Source organism: Antechinus flavipes, chromosome 1 (assembly GCF_016432865.1).
Source record: "Antechinus flavipes isolate AdamAnt ecotype Samford, QLD, Australia chromosome 1, AdamAnt_v2, whole genome shotgun sequence".
Taxonomy (NCBI): Eukaryota; Metazoa; Chordata; class Mammalia; order Dasyuromorphia; family Dasyuridae; genus Antechinus; species Antechinus flavipes.
The window spans coordinates 682,398,441-682,419,643 of NC_067398.1; the positions used below are offsets into that span (position 1 = coordinate 682,398,441).

The 21,203-nt window shown below is 39.4% G+C and overlaps 1 protein-coding gene across 1 annotated transcript in view; it reads left to right on the forward strand.

Annotated features, from left to right (window-relative positions):
• The window catches only part of GALNT9 (polypeptide N-acetylgalactosaminyltransferase 9), a 277,398-nt gene that overhangs the window by 232,271 nt on the left and 23,924 nt on the right, over window positions 1-21,203 (forward strand). Inside the window, exons 7-9 of the mRNA XM_051972578.1 lie at window positions 9,852-10,037; window positions 15,340-15,477; window positions 17,279-17,374. Coding sequence (XP_051828538.1) covers window positions 9,852-10,037; window positions 15,340-15,477; window positions 17,279-17,374 — 420 coding nt within the window. The remainder of the gene's footprint in view (window positions 1-9,851; window positions 10,038-15,339; window positions 15,478-17,278; window positions 17,375-21,203) is intronic.

Sequence of the window (21,203 nt, forward strand, 5' to 3'; positions counted from 1 at the left end):
CCCAGAGCAGATCCTGAAATGCCGGGGAACATGACAAACGAGTTCACAGCCTTGGGCCAGAAACTCTGGGATTTAGGCAGAGGGAGCCAGAAATAGCATCCACGGTTCCAGTCCTCTGCGGCTCTCGCCGAGTGTCCTGACCCCCAAAATGATGTCGTCCATTTGGAGACACTCGAGCCCAGACCAAGCTGCCCATCTGCCTGGCTATCAGGATCCTGGCTGATTAGTAACATCAGTAGCCGCTGCTTTCCTGCTGCTGCTTTAAAGTTAGTATAGAGAGACTGACTCTGAGCCACGAATTTCCCAAATCTCAGCACCTGAGTGGTACATTCAGCCTCTGGTCTCCCACCACCCACCGGTCTGCCATTCATTCAGCAGGAACTTCACTGCCTCTAAAGTTAAATATGTCCAAGGCTGACCTACCCCAGAAGCCTGTATTTCTGCTTAGCTGCTCTGGGGCTCATCCATCTTCACAGAAGAGGGAGCGAGCGAGCAGAAAAACTCGCTTAAATCACTGTATCTAGCCAACCTCGGCCCATACTTTGCATTGCATCAGCCACTCACCAGGAAGCCAGGACTTAGCAGGGCCATCTACCTTGCTATTGCATGTGCCTCTTTCCCACCCTGCCCTTACCTTTACTACTTCTCACCTCTTGTTCTGAATAATCAAATCAAATGACCCATTTCTCCTAGAAAGAAGGTATAATTGGCTGCCATCGTGGCTCTATTCACGTTCCTTTTGATTCCCTAGACCCTTGGACCACACTATATGTGTTGTACCTCCTAATATCAATCAAACCATAGACATTTATTAAGTGCCTACTATATACCAGATACTATATGAAATGTTGGGGATACAAAAACAGGCAAAAAGCAGTCTCTGCCCTCCCTCAAACTTACAATCTAGAAAGAAAGCTGTCTAGCTTTTATCTTTGTATACTCAATATATGGCACATAGAAGGGATTTAAAATAACCAGCTGTCTCTGAGATTCTCCACATCAAAGTCCTCTTCCAGGAATACCACATTAATGATACATGTAAGAAAAATCTTTTGGTTGTTCAGTATCTGCTTCTGTGACCCCATTTAGGGTTTTCTTGACAAAGATAATGGAATAGTTTGCCATTTCCTTCTCAGCTCATTTGACAGATGAGGAAACTAAGGCAAATAGGGTTAGATCATTTACCGAGGGTCATACAGCTAGTAAGTGAGATTGGATTTGAACTCAGGAAAACTCATCTTCCTGAGGAAACTAAAGCAAACAAGGTCATGTGACTTACCCAGGATCATACAGCTAATAAGTCTCTGAAGCTGGATTTGAACTCAGGAAGATAAGTCTTCCTGAATTCAAGACAATTATTTTGTTCACTTTGCTATCTATCTGCCCTGTCTTCCCTTGTTAGAATATAATTTCTCTTGAGAGAAGAACTGTCTGTCTCGTGTGTGTGTGTGTGTGTGTGTGTGTGTGTGTGTGTGTGTGTGGAGAGAGACAGAGACAGAGACAAAGACAGACAGAGAGTGCATAGCTCTGTCTTGCTATATAGTTGGCACTCAAAAGATATTTTTTATCCTTTCATTCATTGATCAACTCACCATCTCTGTAACTCCTGAGTCCAAAGTGCCATTGTAGGCTATCACTCCCTCTAATATATGTGATTCCTCCCATTACAATTTTCTGAAAACAGGAATTGTCTCATTTTTGTGTTTATGTCTCCAGTAACTAGCTCTGTACCTGACACATAGCAAGTATTTAATAAATGACTTTTCATTCATTCAGCCATTGCCTAATTACTGTTTTCCTAGGCACTTGTTTCTTGGTATATGGAGCCTATTTGTAAGCTACTCATTATGCTTAGTCCCTCCAGATATTACCAAGCCACCCCACTAGAGCAAGAGTTCATATGGTGATAGAGAGGGACAATTTGGTCTCCCCACATATTTCTAGAAGTCTGTAGTTTATTGTCATGAAATCCCAGAGGCCACTGAATCTGACCCACACCTTAACAAAAATCCCTCTTTGATGATCCTGTGCTTGAAGATCTTCAAGGGAGAACAACTTCCTATCTCCTCAAGAAACACAACTCAGTAGGTGGCAACCCCCTGCTCCAATATGCAGCCTAACTCTGCCTTTTTTCAGCATCAATGCTTCTGGCTCTGCCCTCTGAGACCAGGTAGAGCAGTGATAATTTCTATTCCCACAAAGTACTTGACAATGAAGCTCAAAGAATAGCTGATTTGTCCAAAATCACACAGGGAGGGGAGCTGTGTCCTCCCATTCCAAATCCAACCCTCCTCCCTCTGCACCACGTTGTTCGTAGCATAGGAGCCAGGATCATCTTGTGGAGAGGAGTGCTAAGTGAGAGGTCTTAAGAGCATGATATCATGCACTTTCAGTCAATGAGTTTTTGATGGGTATCCATGATATGCCCCAGACAGGTTATGATGCATTGAATTTATTTATTGAATTTGCTTTGATGAAAACAACACATCTTCTCAGAAGTGGCTAAGTAGTGCAGTGGACAGAGAGCTAGACTAGGAAATGGGAAGATTTAAGTTCAAATCCTACCTCAGACAGTAGTTCTGTGAAGCTGGGCAAGTCATTTAACCTTTTCCAACCTCAATTTCCTCAAACATAAAGTGAAGGAATGGACTCAATGATCTCTGATTCTATGATATTTACTCAATGTAAGCCTGGCAGAGAAATCTAGAGTGTCACTGCAAAACTTCAGTAATGAAAATCCAGAGATCGACAGCCTTCCCCTGTGGGGAACTGCTTTGCATGGTCACTGAGTCCTAAAAAGCAATCAACATTCATCCATTTAACTATGCATTTATTTAAAGAGGAATGGCACGTCAATTAGTGGGGGAAAGGTCTAGGTTCAAAAGATGTCTTTACTGATTACTACTCATGTAATTTTGGGTCACATTTAACCACTCTGGTCCTTAGTTTCCTGCCCAATAAAATAAGAGAATTGCACCAGGAAATCTCTAAGGTACCTTTCAATTCTAAGAACCTACCCCTTCCTAGACACTGAGATATAGAAACAAACAAAAAAGACAAAATCTCTGCTTTCATGGAGCTCATGTTCTATTGATGATGGGAAAAGGGCATCAAATATTTATATAAGAAATTATAAAATATAAAGATAGGGACTGAACCTGTAATTTAACTGGTATTAAGAACTCTCACCAAAGAGAAACTCCTATCCCATCAGCCAGTCAGTTCCTTCTATATAATTTCCAGTTGTAGAGAGCAGTTGTTAAATCTTACTGGGCACCCAGTAAGATTCAATTAAAGTCTTCCTGGCTCCAAGGATGATTCTCTATCCACTAGGTTTTGCTTCCCTTCATGTATTAAAAACAAAATATATACAGTACAAATACCAAATCATGTTCATCAAATGGAGAACAGGATTGTCAATTGACAAGTTGAGTGTCTTTACCTTCTCAGGTCTGTGTTCTGATCTCTGCTCCTCCAATACCAGCAGAAATCAAGAAGTGCTTTCCCAGCATGAGAAGCAAGAGTGATTTTCAACAGGCTTTTTCTTTTCATCAGGAACATTCAGTTCATGAGTTTGGCTCTTTGAGTTAGGAATTTGTTCCTAGGAATAAAAAAGAATGGCCTCCTACCTTTTTTTGAGGGGAGAGGACAGGGTAAAGATGTTTACCTAATACTGAGGTTTGATTGGATCTAAGAGAGTAGATGGACTCTCCCGGCTGCAGGCAAAATTGAGATACTTTTCTCCTGAGGCTTTCCCAGTGACTTAGAAATGAAATGAAATTCGTTTTTGAGTCTGGCAAACCTTCTCCCAAGAGGGTGGGGGAAGAGATGGACTCTCCATCCAGCACTGTGGGAGCTTCCCAGGGCACACCACCAGGGACAGGAGAACTCGGGTCTGCGGCTCTGCTACTGGGGAATTCCCCTCTCCTTCTCATTTTAGCTTTCAGAAGTTCCCTTAGGCTTAGATCAAAAGTCTCTGGTGATTGTAGAAACAGCAACAACAACAATAATAGTAATAATAATAATAATTCCAAATGAATCTTTGTTATCCTTAGAAACAGCTCTACTCCTCAGCAGAAATCAATAATAATCTCATAGCCAACATCTTATGCTTGAAAATTCATCACCTTGTAGTTTAGAAACAGAAGTGTTGATGAGGGAGGTCCAATAAATCTATAGCTTTATTCTAGGAGGAAAAGATGCTATAATGTACTGAGAAAGGCAGTGGATTTATAGACAAAGGACATGGGCTCCAATTCCCATTCTGCCTCCCTAACTTTGTGACCTTGGGCAAAAGTCTTCTAGGCTTCAGTTAATTTGTATACTAAATGAAATGATCCTGCTTCCAGAGTCAACTCCCAGACCTGGGAGAGAGGAAGGGAGAGAGCAGGGGATGGCTCACAGAACTCTCCCAATGTCCATAGGTCAGAAACAAATTGGAATGTAATTGGGAAATGTATAACAAAATAAATAAAATAATAATTTGTGGGGGCTTTTTAAATCAAAATGAGGCAGCAGGATCCATTTCTAGATTAAGTTTGGTGCCAATTAGTCAACAAACAACAAGCATTTTCTTAAGCTCCTAATACATACCAGGTCCTGTGCTAGGGGATCCAAGTAAAGAAAAAGAAACAATTCCCATTCTAATGGGGAAGACAGATATAGACCTGTGTATAAACAAAATAAAAAGACAAATTAAATACAAAAAGGTTCATACAAGGGCACTATGAGAGGGTACTAGCTACTAAGAAAATCTGGGGAGGCTTCAAGACTTGTTCCTGAAGAAAGAAGGAAGCAGAGGTGTAGATAGAGTGCATTCCAGACATGAGCAAAGGAAAGGCACTGAAACTCCACAACTAACTTTTATTACTCTTTGTGACCCCATGTAGGAATTTTCTTGGCAAAGATACTAAAGTGGTTTGCCATTTCTTTCTCCAGCTCATTTGACAGGTGAGGAAACTGAGGTAAACAGAGTTAAGTGACTTGCCCAAGGTCACACAGCTAGGAAGTATGTGAGGACAGATTTGAACTCATAAAATTAGTCTTGTGATTCCAAATCCAGTGTTCTACCCACTATGGTATTACCTAGTTGCCCCTAAATCATTCAATGAACTCAAAAGCAATGAGGGAAATACTTGCAAAGTTCCAGTACTTTGACTATTTCAAATACATATTGGATGGATATTCTTACTATTCTTTAAGTGAGAGCAGGAGTCAAGAAAAGAAAAGCTTTCCCTGTCCTCAGAGAGTGCATGTTCTAGAGGTAGATAAAACCTTAAAGGTCATCTTATCCAACACCTTCATTTTGTAGGTGAGAAACATCAGAGACTGTCCTGCTCCACGTCCAGCAGCTAGAAAGAGGTAGAAATAAAATTTGAATCCAGACTTCTGCCTTTTAACACTTCCTCTCATATTAAGTTAAAGCAAACCAGCCCCACAGGAAATGAATAGAGACAATTATGAGCAAATGGTAAATTTTGCAGTAAAAATCCAGATCCCATTTGTCAGCCCTGTTCTCATGAAGTCCATCCAACCATCTCCTAGCTGTAAACACACTGTCACTAATGACTCTGAAAATCTCTCCTTCCTACACTGCATTAGCAGCTGCTTCCTCTGCATCTGTAATTGAAAACAGGACTCCCCTTCAGCCTTGTCTAGATTTCAAACTTGGCTGTCTCGTAACTGCGTCAATAGTGCTTGGGGAAGTCAGATGTTGCAACTCATCATGTCATTCTCAAACAGCCAGTTTTGATGCTGTTGTGTGGAAGATGATCTTGTGTGGAAGACAGAATGGATTAGGGGTCACTTCTCCTTAACAGAAACACAAACTGCTTTGATTTAAGCTACAAAAGTTCAAACCTACTTACCTCCTTCTAGGAAATGTATTAGCTTTTTCAACTATAGTAGTATTGTTTTAGTTTAATTCTATCTCATTTTCAGGTTTGAATTGATATAATCATAAAACTTCATAACTAGGGGGATCTTGGATGCCACATAATCCAAACTGTTGCTGAACACAAATCTACACAAAATGACAACATGCCCAACAAAAAGCCATTTTGGCTTCCTTAAAGACTGTGGGGGAAGCTACTACTTTTTATTTGACTTTCGGAAATCACAAATTCCACGTTCTTTCTTACGTCAAACCTGTTTGCTTCTTCTCGATGTCCCTTTATTGCTCCTGGCTCTTCCCAGTAGGGCAAGCAGACCAAACCAAATTCTTCTCAGGACAGCTCTTCAAATAATTTAATCTGGCTCTCATGTCCTCCATGTGTCTTCTGTCCTACAAGTTTTTTCCCCAACATTCCTAGTTCTTTTCATTTATCCTGATTTGCCTAAGTTCCAAGGTGCTCATCTTCATTACCCTTCTTTGGATGCTTTTCCAACATATTAATGCCCTTCCTAAAATGTGCTATCTAGAATTCCATGTAAGACTCTCTATATTAGTCTGACCAAGGTAGAGTCCCTAATCTCTCCAATTCTTGAAATTTCATCTCTCTTAATATAGCATTAGATCTCACTGAATTTCTTGCTTGTCAGATCCTACTGTTGACTCTGATTGAAATTTGAGTCCACTAACGTTCCCCTCAATCATCGCCCCATTAAACATCTGTTTGTATTAGCCAAGTCCTCTTCTCTGTAACATGCTGCCTCTTATTGTCTGTTTTAGTAGAATGCAAGCTTCTTTTTTGTCTTTTTTGTTTTTTGTCTTTGTATCCCTAGCATCCAGTCATTTCCCTCCTAGTTTGCCTCAGTTTTCTCATCAGTCAAATGAGCAGGAAAAGGAAATGGCGAACTTCTTCAGTATCTTTGCCAAGAACTCCCAAAATTGTGTCACAAGGATTCAGATATGACTGAAAAATGACTGAACAACAATAGAATATAATATAAAATTATACTGATAATAGAAAATATAAGTAATAGACTAATTTATTGATTGTTCATTATAATAGCAACAATAATAATAACTAATATTTATCACTTTAAGATTTGCAAAGCCCTTTACAATACATTATCTCACTTAATGGGTCACTCAGTCCTCTCTATTTGGCCAGCTCTATTTGGCCTTAGAGATAACTGCTCTAGCTGCCCAATATCCCTGCCTTTAAGGACCCAAAAGTCTTCCAGAGATGTGGCAAAATCCTCTGATGATCTCTAACATCCTTTTCAATTTTAGATCGATGACCCAGGGTCCTCTGGCCAAAGCCATATTTAAGCCAGCATCTCCGTTACAATATATATTTCCTGAAACTGAGAAAGGCCACCCTTTGTCCTGTTCTGTTCTGAGTTGGGTGCGTGGTCCCTCCGAGTTGCATCAGGGAAAAATTTATTACCAGTGTTTTCCTGGAATTTATGGAGGGGTTAAACTGTTTCCCTTAAAGCTGTGGTTTTAGAGCCTTTTAAATTCTCCATTTTGCATAAGCATCAATCTCCCAGGGAGCTTAGAAGGAAATAACTCTGCCACTCAGATAATGTATGGGTCCCTAGTATCAAAATATATAAAAAATTACAAGGTCATTAACTATCACGCAGAGAAGAGAAATGTATTGCGGGCTTTAGGGAGAATTCTAGTCTGGTTGAACTGGATCGGAAACAGCGGTACTGTGTTCTGCATTCATTGTCCTTTCACATCAAAAAAAAATTTATTCTACAGGAAGAATAATGTACTAGGGAGAGCTGTGGGTCCATAATCAAATCATACATGAGTTCAAATCCTCCCCCTAATCCTGACCTACTTATTAACTATGTGACTCTGAGCAAATCACTCTGAACTTCAGGTAGCTCATCTGTAAAATGGAGAAAATAAGACCTGTACTACCAAGTTAATGGAAATGTTGTGAAACAGCTATACTTTAAAGCCCTATATAAACGTCAGCTATTATTGACTCAGAGCTCTCGGGTTAACAGGACTGCTAGCTAGAAGGACATATACACACGCATGGATGCACACACACACATATAAATATTATCTTTGAACATACAGTCAAGATTTGAACTACATAAAGATGATATAACAAGCAGCTAATTAACAAAGAGGATAGCGCTGGATCTAGAGTTAGGATGAGTTCAAATCTGGCCTCAGATACTTACTGTGTGACCTGGGGAAGTCACTTCATCCTGTTTGCCTCAGTTTCCTCATCTATAAAAAGAACAGGAAAAGGAAATGGAAAACCATTCCAGTATCTTTGCCAAGAAAACCCTAAATGGAATTACCAGAAATCAGATATGACTGAAATGACCAAACAACAAAAGATGATGTACCTGAATTAGAGAATAAATGAGTGTATATGTTCCCTTTAATGCAGTTCAGATGAACACATTATTAGTAAATATATGTAGGAATTCTGTTCAAATACGGTTTTGACTAGAGGGTCTCAGAAAGTTAGCATTTAATAGCCCATCAGTCAGTGAACAAACATTTTTTTAAGCACCTACTATGTGCCAGGCATGGTACTAAGCACTGGGGATACTGAGAAAGACAAAAGAGAGGTCCTTTCTTCAAGGAACTCACATACTAATGGGAGAGACAATTGGATACATATCATTCTGTTTATTATTCTGTTTTTCCCTAAGATTGATCTTGCCATCATGGGACTCACCATTTGGTTAGGAGTGCTAAGTAAACATAGGTAATTATAACATGAAGGCAAGTGCAGAAGAGACAGGAATAAGTAGGAACAGGGCCCCAAGGAGGGAAACTCAGAAAATCAGGAAAAGTTCCCTGGAGGCAGGAGCAGTGGAGCTGGGCTTCATGGAATACACAAAATCTCAAGACTTAATAATTCTAGGAAGAAGAAACCATGTGAATCAAAGCCTTAAAGATTGGAAAAGGCAACATGAATTTGGGAAATTGTGAATCATCCAGTTTGTCTGGAATATTGAGTCATAAAATAATTGTGTTTAAAAAGCAAGAGGAAGCTGCTAGTACAAGATACATCTGCTGAGGTACAGTGGAGCCAGACTGTAGAGAGGTCATAGAATCATAGAATCAAGACCTGGAAAGATCAACTAGCCCAGTGTTCTCATTTTTCAGGTGCAGGAACTCAAACCCACAGAGACATAGTAATTTGTCCTTTCATAGGGATAATTTGTAACAGATTTTCTGACTCTAAATTCATTGTTGCTAAATCTTATGTTGCCATTTTAATGTCATCCTGAGGAGTCTGGACTTCATTTAACAGGGAGTGGGAGGTTATAGAAGGTCTTTGAGCAGAGAAGTCCTGTGTTATTTCTAACTATTACTCCCACTTCCTCAGGGAAGTTCTATTTCTCCGAAGCCTATCTAAATCAAAAAAAGACCTGGGAACCAAAAGAATGAGATTCACACTTTGAGGTGACAGAAAATACCGGGAGGCAGGGTGATATAAAGGAGGCTTAATTTGGAGTCTGAGGTTCCAGATTCAAATTCTATTTCTACTACTTACCACCTGGGTGACTTTGGGCAAACTTCTCTAGATCTCAATTTCCTCCTGAATTTTGTATACTTTTTGTAAGTGTTTATGTTTATTCTGTCTGGCAATAGACTGTAAGTCCTTGAGGGTAGGAGCTGTCTTGATTTTGTCTTTATATTATTTCCAGTACATATTAAAATACCCAGCACAGAGGAGGTGCTTAATAAATGCTTATCAATTAATTAATTTTGGTTACATTGGTTAACAGTTATTAAAGTCCCAATAGTTGTAACATAATATAACCATAATAATCAACTAATACTTAGTCCATTGGCAATCCTAATGATTACTTCAAGGCCACTGTGTAATCCACAAAAGCATTTCTACCCTCCCTTCCTTTACTTGAGATAGGATTGCCTGGCCATGTTCATAGCCCAGGTCTCCATCCTCTCTCCCCAGGTCTGGCAGTGTGGGGGCAGCATGGAGGTACTGCCCTGTTCCCGTGTGGCCCATATCGAGCGCACAAAGAAACCCTACAATAACGACATTGATTACTATGCAAAGCGAAATGCCCTGAGAGCCGCAGAGGTATGGATGGACGACTTCAAGTCCCACGTGTACATGGCCTGGAACATCCCCATGACGGTGAGCACCCAGTGGCTAGTCAGAAGCTGGAGTGGGTTGAGGGAGGGGAAACAAATTAAACATCCCAGCCATTTTCAAGTTGAGGTGAAAAAAGGTTTTTGTCACCTCTGGGAAATATCTCAATTGTCTACCTCTTCCCTCAACATTTACCAGAAGAAAAACAGAGTTCTGATAAGCTAGCAGCTGGAAAACTAAAGCAGATATTGAACCATCTTCAGACTCCAATTTTAGAGAGGCCCCTCAGGGTTGCCAACCCCAGAACTAAAAGTAATGGGTAGAAGTGGGAAAAAGGCAAACAGGAATAATAAAAGGGAAAGATTTGGGGCTATAACTAGTAACTTTAGTGCTCAGGGCAAGCAGCATAAAATATGCCTTCAAATCAATTTTATAATTCAATATTTAATAATATAAAAAGTAATTAAGACAGTGGAAGAAGGAAATGAGTTGTTATACAATTTCAAGGGTAGGTGTTATTAACAGAGGTTGGGATTGATCATTTCTTATTTTAGCTAACCAATAAATAAGCATTTATCAAGTGTTTGTTATGTGCCAGGCACTGTACTAAGTGCTGGGGAGATCAAGAAAGATCCTGAATTCAATTTCTGAAGTTATACATATTTTCAAATTTTTGTATTATCTAAGGTTTGACATCCAGAACAAAGTCTCATTTGCTCCACCTTAGGTATGACTTTGATTGGAGCTAATGCAGATGGGAATGAGCTACATCAGGAAGTAATAGGAACTCATTCCCATCCCTCAGCTAGGGATCCTCAATCAAAGAATGAATTGTCACTTATCTTGGATGTTGTATAGGGAGTTCCCATAAAAGTTGGACTATATGAACCCGAAGCTCCCTTCCAACTATGAAAATCAGTGTGTGTGTGTGTGTGTGTGTGTGTGTTGTTGTTGTTGTTGTTGTTGTTTTTGTTGTGTATGTGAAATGGTGATTTTCTCTTGTGCAAGGTGAGGAGGAAGGGAGGAAGACAGTTCAAAACTTAGGTAACAACAATAAATTAATTAATTTTTAATGTACAAAAAATAAAAAGAAAGGAGAGATAGAGAGATGGAGATAGGAGATAAAGTAAGAGAGAAAGTGAGGAAAAGGAGAAAGAGCTCAAGAGAGTGAAAGAAGAAAAGAGACAGACTTAGAGAATGAATTTAAATCAGGATTGATCTCACCCAAGAATGTTAGTCCTCAGACTTCAGAATGCATCTATATTTATTTAAAATAGCACATATTTTCCCACCTTTTATATACCTCTGTACTTTGCATGCAGAGCAGTAGGCAATGGCATTGGAAAATCTAGTTTTAAATAGTGGCTCAGCTATTTAACACCAATTTCTTCTTCTGAAAGATGGGGCAACTGGAATTCTTGCCTTTCCAGATCCCTTCCAAATCTAAATTATATTATCCTGTCTATAAAGTCTGGACAGGGCTGGCCAGGGAACCTAAGGACCAGGCAGAATTTTCCTGAAGTCTTCATGCTGTTCTCAGCAAAATACAAATGATAAGGAATGGTGAGACAGAGAAGGTGGAAGAAATAAATGCAGACGCACTCTAGGACAAAAACCCTGGCTAAGTAATTCGCTTGATGTCAAACGACCTAGCAGGGAAATTCAGAAGAGGAGTGGAAAACATGATTTCCTTTTGTCTGAGTGTTTTTTGCTATGGGAGTTTTCAGAACAAAATGACAAAGGAAGGCAGTCAAAAAATGCCCTCACCCATGAGCAAAGATGGAGAGAGAGCCCAGCAGAGCCCATAAAATCTTGTTTTCCATAAAATGAACTGATTCAGACAATGTACAACACTACGGTGTCCCCATTAATACTCCAGCAGGAATTTATGATGCTCTGGTTGGTTGGACAGTACATAAAGAATGAAGATTCCAGACCCAGTGAGTTCTGTTTATCAAAGTGTTGCTTGGTTAACCATTCCTTTATCAGAAAAAGTCCTTATGCTCATGCCCAGGGCTGGGCAATCATAAGAGCTGCCATCCCCAGGAGTCTGGGGGATAGTTTTAACTGTCCCTTCAGGTATCAGCAAAAACTCAAACCTACTTCTCCTGTTCAGAACATGCATGAGCCCATGCATACAGAATAGATGCTATTTCTGTACAGTTGACTGTCTCTTCAATTATTATACTTTTGAGATGGGAACAAATGTAGTTAAAATATTGGCAGCTAGATGGCACCATAGGGGATAGAGTGCCAAACCTAGAATCGGGAAGACTCATCATCTTTCTGAGTTCAAATCTGGCCCCAGATACTTACTAGCTGTGTGACTCTGGGCAAGTCACTTAACCCTGTTTGCCTCAGTTTCCTCATCTGCAAAATGAGCTGGAGAATAGGCAAACCATTCCGGTATCTTTGCCATAAAAAGTCCAAGTGGTCACAAAGAGTCAGACATGACTAAAATGACTGAACAATTTAGAGGATATTATTTTGTTCTGATTTTTTAAGAGTCTCTGACTCAAATTGAACTAAGCATGAGAAAGCCCTGAAATTTTACCTGGGTGGGAATCTCTCAGGGTTGATTCTTTTTCAACTAAAGTGGTTTCAACTTTCTGTGACTTAGCAAATAAGTCCTAGTGATTTTCTTGGGACCCAGAAAGATTATGACATGCCAAGAGTTACACCACTAAATAGTATCAGAGACAAGATTTGAATCCAGAAGTTCCTGACTCCAAGTCAAGCACTCTCTCCATTATGTCAGATTATCTCTGTTGTACTGCAGTGAATGTCCCATTTAAGTAGGGGTTTTCCTCTTGAAATGGAATAGTCATTCAGCTAAGACATTTTAGGCAGACATTCTATTTCTCTATAGATCATTGGCTTTAAAAAAAAACCTCAGATCCAGGGGTAGAAGAGTCTTTAGAGTCACTAAATCCCATTCCCTCATTTTGCTTTAGTCCAGAGTATTTCATCGACTTGCCCAAGGTCACACACATATGTCCATATGGGCATTCCCCCATGTCTAGACTGCTTTTTTCCCCTCACTTCTACTTCAGAGTATGCTTCCCTTCTTTCAAGAATTCATAATTCTACCATCTACAATTCTTCCAACAGCCAGTGCAATTCCTCCCAAATACTTTGTATGTTGCTAACTCGTCTTCATTTTGTATTTATTCTCCATGTAAATATCTATATATGTATGTACACACACACACACACACACACACACACAAACACACACACACATATATACACATACCTACAAGACTTGGTCCTCTCAAGTTCTCAAGAAGCTAAGTGACACAGTGGATAAATTAATGTCTCAAACACTTAATAAGTGAGAACTCAATCAAAGCATTTAACCTTTCTCAGTCTCAGTTTCCTCATCTATAAAATGGCAGTAATAATATATCTGCCTCATAAAGTTGTAAAGACAATGAGATGACAAATACAAAGTTATATATATATATATATATATATATATATATATATATATATATATATATAGTATATATATATATATACTAGCAATTATTATCACCAAAAAGAGAGAAGGGCTTTTTTATAGAACACATGCAAGGTCTGCTTTTCAAATTAGTATCCCTTAGAAGCTTTATACTTATTCTATTAATATATCCAATTCTAAAAGTGTACGTAAAGCTCACTATTCTTAGGGACTTGCCTAAGGAACTAGTATGAGTCACATAAGAATACCAATCTAGTTTTAATATGCCTCCCCACAAAGAAAACTTTTGTTTCACAGATTGCCATCACCAAATAATACATTATCAAATGAGAGGCATACTGGTGATAAGTCTCTTCACACATTGGTCTAAAAAAAGCTGTCTTAGACTTTCTCTTTTTCAATTTTTCTTTTCTGATTTATTTATTTAAATGGTATTTTATTTTTCCAAATACATGCAAAAACACTTTTCAACATTCACCTTCCTGAAACCTTGTGTTCCAAATTTTTCTCCCTCTCCTCCTTTCTCCCACCTTCCCAAGACAGCAAGCAATCTGATATTGATTAAACATGTGCAGTTCTTCTAAAAATACTTCTGTTTACATCATGCTGAGCAAAAAAAAATCAGATCAAAAGAAAACAAACATGAGAAAGGGAAAAAAACAAGCAAACAAATGATAACAGCTAAAAAGTGAAAATACTATATTTTGATCCACATTTAATCTTCATAGTTCTCTCTCTGGATGTGGATAACACTTTCCAACACAAGTCTATTAGAATTGTCTTGAATCACCTCATTGTTGAAAAGAGCTAAGTCCATCACAATTGATCATCACATAATCTTGTTGTTAATGTGTACAGTGTTCTCTTTCTTGGTTCTACTCACTTCACTTAACATCAGTTCATGTACTGACTTAGACTTTCTCAAACTGTACTTCAATTCTGTTCATCTTGTGAGAGCCTAACATAGCTTGTCCCCTGATGTCATAGCCCTCAAGAATATTTTGTATAAACTTTTGCCAGTACATGTTGTCTCCCCCAAATATAATGTATAAATTCCCTGAGGGGAGGGACGCACAGGGCCTGACATATAATGGGTGCTTAATAAATGCCTGCTTATTGATTCTTGAGTTCCTTCCAAACCACAATAAAGTCTTCAGGTAGGACCTTACTCATCAGATTTGAATCCATATTCAAGAGTGGCCAATCACAGCTTTGGAGGAAGATTTGCTAACACTGAGGATTTTATGAAGAATATGTTATCAATTCTAAAAGCAATTTCCAAAGAGGAGTTTCCAGCAATATCCTGATATCTCATAACCTTGTTGAAATAAGTATGCGATGCCCCAAGGGGACTTCTTAGGTGGGAATAAAGAATAAATAGCATTTGTGTGGATATATGAATGTTATGTATAAATTTTGTTTAACCTTGAATTCATCTACCTCACAACCAGGTCTCATACATGGAAGATCAAGTTCCACAGTCCAGAATAAACAATTTATATAGCACATGGTCAGAGAGGGGACTAATGAGTAGCAAACGGAATAAATAAAAAAGACCTGTTAAAGATTTGAACTGTGCGGTGGGAATGGGAACATCCTTTCTGTTCTCAGTCACCCCTTTTGGATAATATCAAGATTCACTGATTGATGTTAACATTTGCCTCTTAACTCCTTAGTCCCCATTCCTTTCTATACAATGCTAAGAGAGTGAGGTTAATAACTGACAGCAAGACAATTTTTAATTTTAGCAAGCCACTATGACCCATATATAAACAGAAAACATTAGGGGAGACGATACTCAGGTCTATGACCCTCTGTAAAGAGAATTATGTGAACTACATGGCCAGCATATGGAACTCCTGGGTCTCAATTCTCATTTCATAGAACCCAGGAGTGGACTTTGGGGATGTGTCCGAGCGCCTTGCTTTGCGTCAAAGGCTCCAGTGTCGCAGTTTCAAGTGGTACCTGGAGAACGTGTACCCTGAGATGAGGATTTATAATAATACCATCACCTATGGAGAGGTAAGTATCTTGCTGAAATATGGCTTCCCATAATCAGTATCTATCTTCCTTTCAGCAAAGCTGGCCTCCCTGTCCTGTTTCCTTTAATATCTTCTTTCTTCACAAGGTGACACAAGAAAAACACTTTTTAGATCTGAAAACACTATCAGAGTGTGAATTTTTATTATCTTTTTGGTCTCTGTCACCCCAAACACAACAACAATTCAATCCAAAGGAAGTAAAAGTCAAATTTTCTACTTCCAGGAAGTGTCTACAACGATAGTAAGCATAGTTTTATCTTTGTTCTGCTGTGTGTATATGGGTGTAAGACATCTAACTAGTTGTATTACCTTGAGTAAGACACTTGACCTCTGTTTGCCTCAGTTTCCTCATCTGTAAAATGAGACATAATAGCACTTATTTCCCAGGGTTGTGGGGATAAAGTGAGAGACTATGTAAAAGTGTGTTACTAACTTTAAAAGTCCAATATAAATGCTAGGTATTGTTATTAATTATTATTCATTTTGTGTTATGAATCCTTTGGACAGATCATGTTTTTAAATAAACAAATAAATAAATAAATAATTTTAAATAATTAAATAAATATTTTGAGTGATTAAATAATAAACAATTAAATAATTTAAATAATTAAATGAAATGCTAAATTTCCATTAGAAATTAGTGAAAATAAAGACTGTTTTTTCCCATCCAAATTTGCAGACTCCAAATTCTCTATGGATCCCAAATCAAGACCTATGTCCTAAAGTTATCTGCTGTGCATGAAAGAGCTATGGTTTAGAAAACTCTCATGGTGAAAATTCCCTCTCCAATAGAGGTCACAATTTATCAATAATTTAGAGGAGTCCTTGGAAGTTGCACCTAAGAGTTAAGTGATAACATGGCTATTAAGTGTGTCACAGCCAAGATTTGAATTTAAGGCTTCTTCACTTTCTATTTGGCTCTCTCTGGCACAGAATACATGAAATCATCGCTCTTTCCTTGCTGGTTTTTTCTTTATAGCCTCAGCACCATGAGAGGAATAACCAAGGAGCCTTTCCACTAAAAATCAATAGCTTCTTTAAGGTAGAATCAACAAAATTTAGGAAGTAGTTTTCTGTGCAAGATTAAGTAAGATATGCCATCTGGGGAATCTAGCTAAATAATCTGTTGAAGATTTAGCGGCTGCATAATACAGTTGATAGAGTGTAGACTTGGAGTGAGGAAGTGGTTGTTGTTCAATCTTTTTCAGTCATGTCTAACTCTTCATGACTCCATTAGGGGTTTTCTTGGGAAAGATACTGGAGTGCTTTGCTATTTCTTTCTCATTTTACAGATAAGGAAATTGAGGCAGAATTAAGTGACTTACCCAGGATCACTCAGCTAATATATGTCTTAAGTCAAATTTGAACTCAAGTTTTCTTGAGTGATAAAGCCCAGGACTCTGGGCTGCTCTTATAAAGAATATAATAGTTGACTATCCTTTGGCTCCACTCACCCATACCTATGACTACCCAGACCAAAACTCCCCTCACTGACCACTATTCCTCTGTATGTTCTGTCACATACATACCCTTCCCAATTAGAATATAAGCTCTTTGAAGAGAAGGGCAGTCTCACTTTTGAATTCATGTCTCCAGCCCCTAGTATAGTGCTTGGCGTATAATAGGCATTTTATTTCATTTCATTATTTTCATTGTAGTCAATGAATGCATTTTCATTCATTTGTTCAATCATTCATTCATTGGTATGCCCAGCTCGTAACCTCGGACCTGAGATGGTGACTGGCTAATGATATGATTTCTCCTTTGGCTCCTGGGCATAGGTGAGAAACAGCAAGGCCAGTGGCTACTGCTTGGACCAGGGAGCAGAAGATGATGATAGAGCAATCCTATACCCTTGCCATGGAATGTCCTCACAGGTAAGCACACTCACACCATTCACCAGTAGGAGCAAAGCAAAAATTGAGGAAATGACAAAGGATGGGCACAGTCTGCTGTGGCTGGAGGTTAGTCTTGGGGAGAAGTCTGGATTTCGTTTGATTGGTAATGCAAAACTAGGGATAGGTAATAGAGAACGCTTCTCATGGTGCAACACTGAGGGCATAACAAGGATGATGTTATATATGAGTTTGTATAGGTGCAGTATTTTCATGATAGAAAATTCCCTTCTCCTTAGCAAGTAAGTCTTAAGTGACAAGTCATCTCAGTTGTTGTGCTACGGAAGCCACCTGCCAGGGGCTGCTGGAGGTGTAACTCAGACCTATAGAATGGTTCTCTTCGTGTGAGAGGATAATGATGAAGATACAAGGAGACTGAGAGGCAGTGGCTGTTCTCTGACCTCCCGACTGAGAGGCAGTTGCATTGTCTGACCTCTTTCCTCTTCCCTCTACCTCCAATTTATCTCATTCTCAGTCCGCAACACCTGTGTCAGCAAAGGCTGCTTTGCAACTCCCTCAAGTGTCACAATCCACAGCTGTGGAGGCTCTCGGAGAATTGACCCGCCCCTTCACCCAAGCATGGTCCTTAATACTCAGTTACAGTGGAGGCTCTGTCCCCCCAACTGGACAGTAACATAACTAGTCTTTTAAGAAGTAAATTTGGGTTTGTATTGCCACGATGGAGGAGAGAAAGATCTGCAATTTTGAAACTTTTCTGGGGGCACAGAGATGTTTGGTCCTTTTTCTATATGAACCAAAGCTGGTTATAGACTGGCTGAAAAGCAAAATTTAGGAATACACCTCTGAAGGATTGTGTCTAGTTCTGGGTGCCTTGAAAAGGAAAAATCTAGATACAAAGGTTTGCCAATGTGACTCAGTGAATAGAGAGCTATACATATAGTCCAATCTAGTTATTTAATAACTGCATATATTCCATATCCATTTCCTTATCCCACATATTACAACATCACCATCCAGATGACTCTAGACATGTCACTTAACCTCAAGATGCCTCAGTTTCCTTCTATGTAGAATGAAGAGGTTGAGCTAGATGGCCTAGAACTGTGGTCCTACAGTCCCTGACACAACATTTTTGAATTGCTATTAGCCAGCCTTCATTCAAAAATATACATGGGTGGAATCCATGGACCTCCCAACACAGCCCATTCTACTTCCCCTAAGTATCAGGAACTGTTTTTCTCTTGTTGACCTCCATATCAATGGGCAAATTCATCCCTATTGCTTCTAATTCTGGCCTCTGAGGACATATCCTTATCCATTTGCCATTGGGATTGGGACGGAATGGGATAGGAGGAGATGGGATGGGATGCAATGGGATAGAATGGGATGGGATGGGACAACACCTTCAATTTCATTGATTTAAGGAACTCCTTCTACTAATGTAGATCACTACATAGTCTACAACTCAGAGTCTGGATAATGCCTGAAGCATCAGGTTAAGGGACTTGTTCAAGGTCACACAGCCTGTATATGTCTTGAGCCATCTTTCAGGCTTCATGTTCAATTTTCCATCTACTATGCCATGCTTAACACTTGTATTCAAATATGAAATGGAAATAATAAGGAGGAGAAGGAGAAGGAAGTGGAGGAGGAGGAGGAGGAGGAGGAGGAAGAGAAGCAATAGGAGAAGGAGGAACAGGAGGAGGAGGAGGAAGAGGAGGAGGAGAAGGAGGAGGAAGAGGAGGAGCAAGAGTTAAAGGAGGAGGAGGAGAAGGAAGAGGAGGAGCAGGAGGAAGAGGAGGAGGAGGAAGAGAAGGAGGAGAAGGAGGAGAAGGAGGAAGAGGAGGAGGATAACAGCTCTTTTCCCCCAAGGTTGTTTTGAAAACTAAACAAGATTATGTCCTTGAAGAATTTTAGAAACACTATATAAATGTGATGTAAGGGTCAGTTGAAGAAATACAATGGGGGTGGTAAATCTAAAGGAAAAAAATAGAGGTGATATAGTAACTGCCCTCAGATATTTAAAGGACTATGCTATTCTTGTCCTCAGAGGCCAGAATTAGAAGCAATAGAGATGAATTTGCTCATTGATATGGAGGTCAATATGAGAAAAAAAAAAGTTTCTGACACTTAGGGGAAGTAGAATGGGCTGCTGTGAGAGTCCATGGGTTCCTCCCATGTATGTTTTTGAATGAAGACTGGCTAATAGCAACTCAAAAATGTTGTATCAGGGACTGTAGGACCACAGTCCTACCTCTTAATTCTGTGTAGAAGGAAACTGAGGCATCTTGAGGTTAAGTGACATACCTAGGGTTATCTGGATGGTGATGTTAGGATTTGAATCCCAGTCTTCTGATTACAAATCAATCTTGGAATATGGTTCTAGACTCCAAATCCCTTTCTTCTGTACCACCACCTATTCTTGTTTGGATATATATAGTCTTAAATTGGACATTGCATACAATGGTAAAAATTAAAACAGAAACAAAAACAAAACATAGGACCATAAAAACAAATTCAGAAGCATCTTCAAAGATCATCTAGTCCAACCCCTTGATTTTACAGATGCTCAGCAAGGTGGCCTTTTTTATCTAGTCATACAAATGGGAAGTGACAGAATTGTGCAAGATGAGAAATTCCTAACTCTTTCCATTTTCAACTGCTTTTCCTCTGTTATAGATTCACTAATTAGGGGGTCGTTGGTGGGTCTGCTGGAGCATCTAAGAGATCTCTTGATGCTCCCAGCATGATTTTTCCCAGTGGAAGTTTGGACCTTGGAGAAAAATATGGTCTCTTTGGGGAAGGGACAAGCTGAAGTGGAGGACCTGCCTAGGCAGGTGACCCATAAAAACATCTATTCCCCAGGAAGACATCAAAGACTTCTATAGACAGGTTCTTGTAGGGTGGGGTAAGCATCAATTCCAGCCCCTTCCCCCCCCCCAGACATGCTGCTGGAAACCAGCAGCTTCCCACATTGATCCGGGGGTTCAAGACTGAAACTTAATGAACATTTCTGTTCTGTCTATCATTTCTCTGTAATAGGGTGTTCTGACTCCCTGTGGTTTTATTGCTTCTGGTTTTCTTCTTGTTAATTTTCCAATTTCTTTAGGAGACAAAAAGAGACCTCACTGTTCCCAATTCATAGACAGAACTCAAGACTGTTTCCAAGTGACTGGATTTTAAAAAATGATTTCCCTCCCTTCTCCTCCCCCATCTCCTGTTTTCAGTAATGACCCCTATTTTTAATGGGACTTGGCTATTATTTAAATTAAGCATAAGACTTCACTATCCCACCCCGTGCCCCATGTGTCTTTTTGTACTCTATTGATGTGTTATCTAAATCCAGGCTGCATTAATGAACAAACACCCATTTGTGCAGAGAAAAATTCTGACCTTATTCCAGACAAGACGGTTAATGACAGTCCAGCCTGACAGATTGGCTTAGAATCGCCATTTGTACACTGCAGAGCAACATGACGAGGTCTGCAGAACGTAAATGGGGCTCACTGTAGTTAACCGCCATGCACTGATGGGTCAAATCTTATTACAATAACGAAGAAAAGCCTCTGACTTCTCTTCCCTTCTTTCCACCTTTAGTGGTCTCATTAAGAGATACTTGACTGACACTTTCCCAGTGAATTTTAGCTGAATAGCCTTTGATTGTGATAACAAAATGGAATTGCTAAATTAGATGCAAATGAGCTGCCCTTGAAGAAATCCAATTTATGGAGCCTGTCAAAACTCGTGTGGACAATTCCACAGAGAGAGCCATTTTTTCTACAGACCAGACGGTTACAGGTTCAAGTTCTGTTAAAATGCACCTTTGTAATCTCCAGGCTTCAGGTTCTTC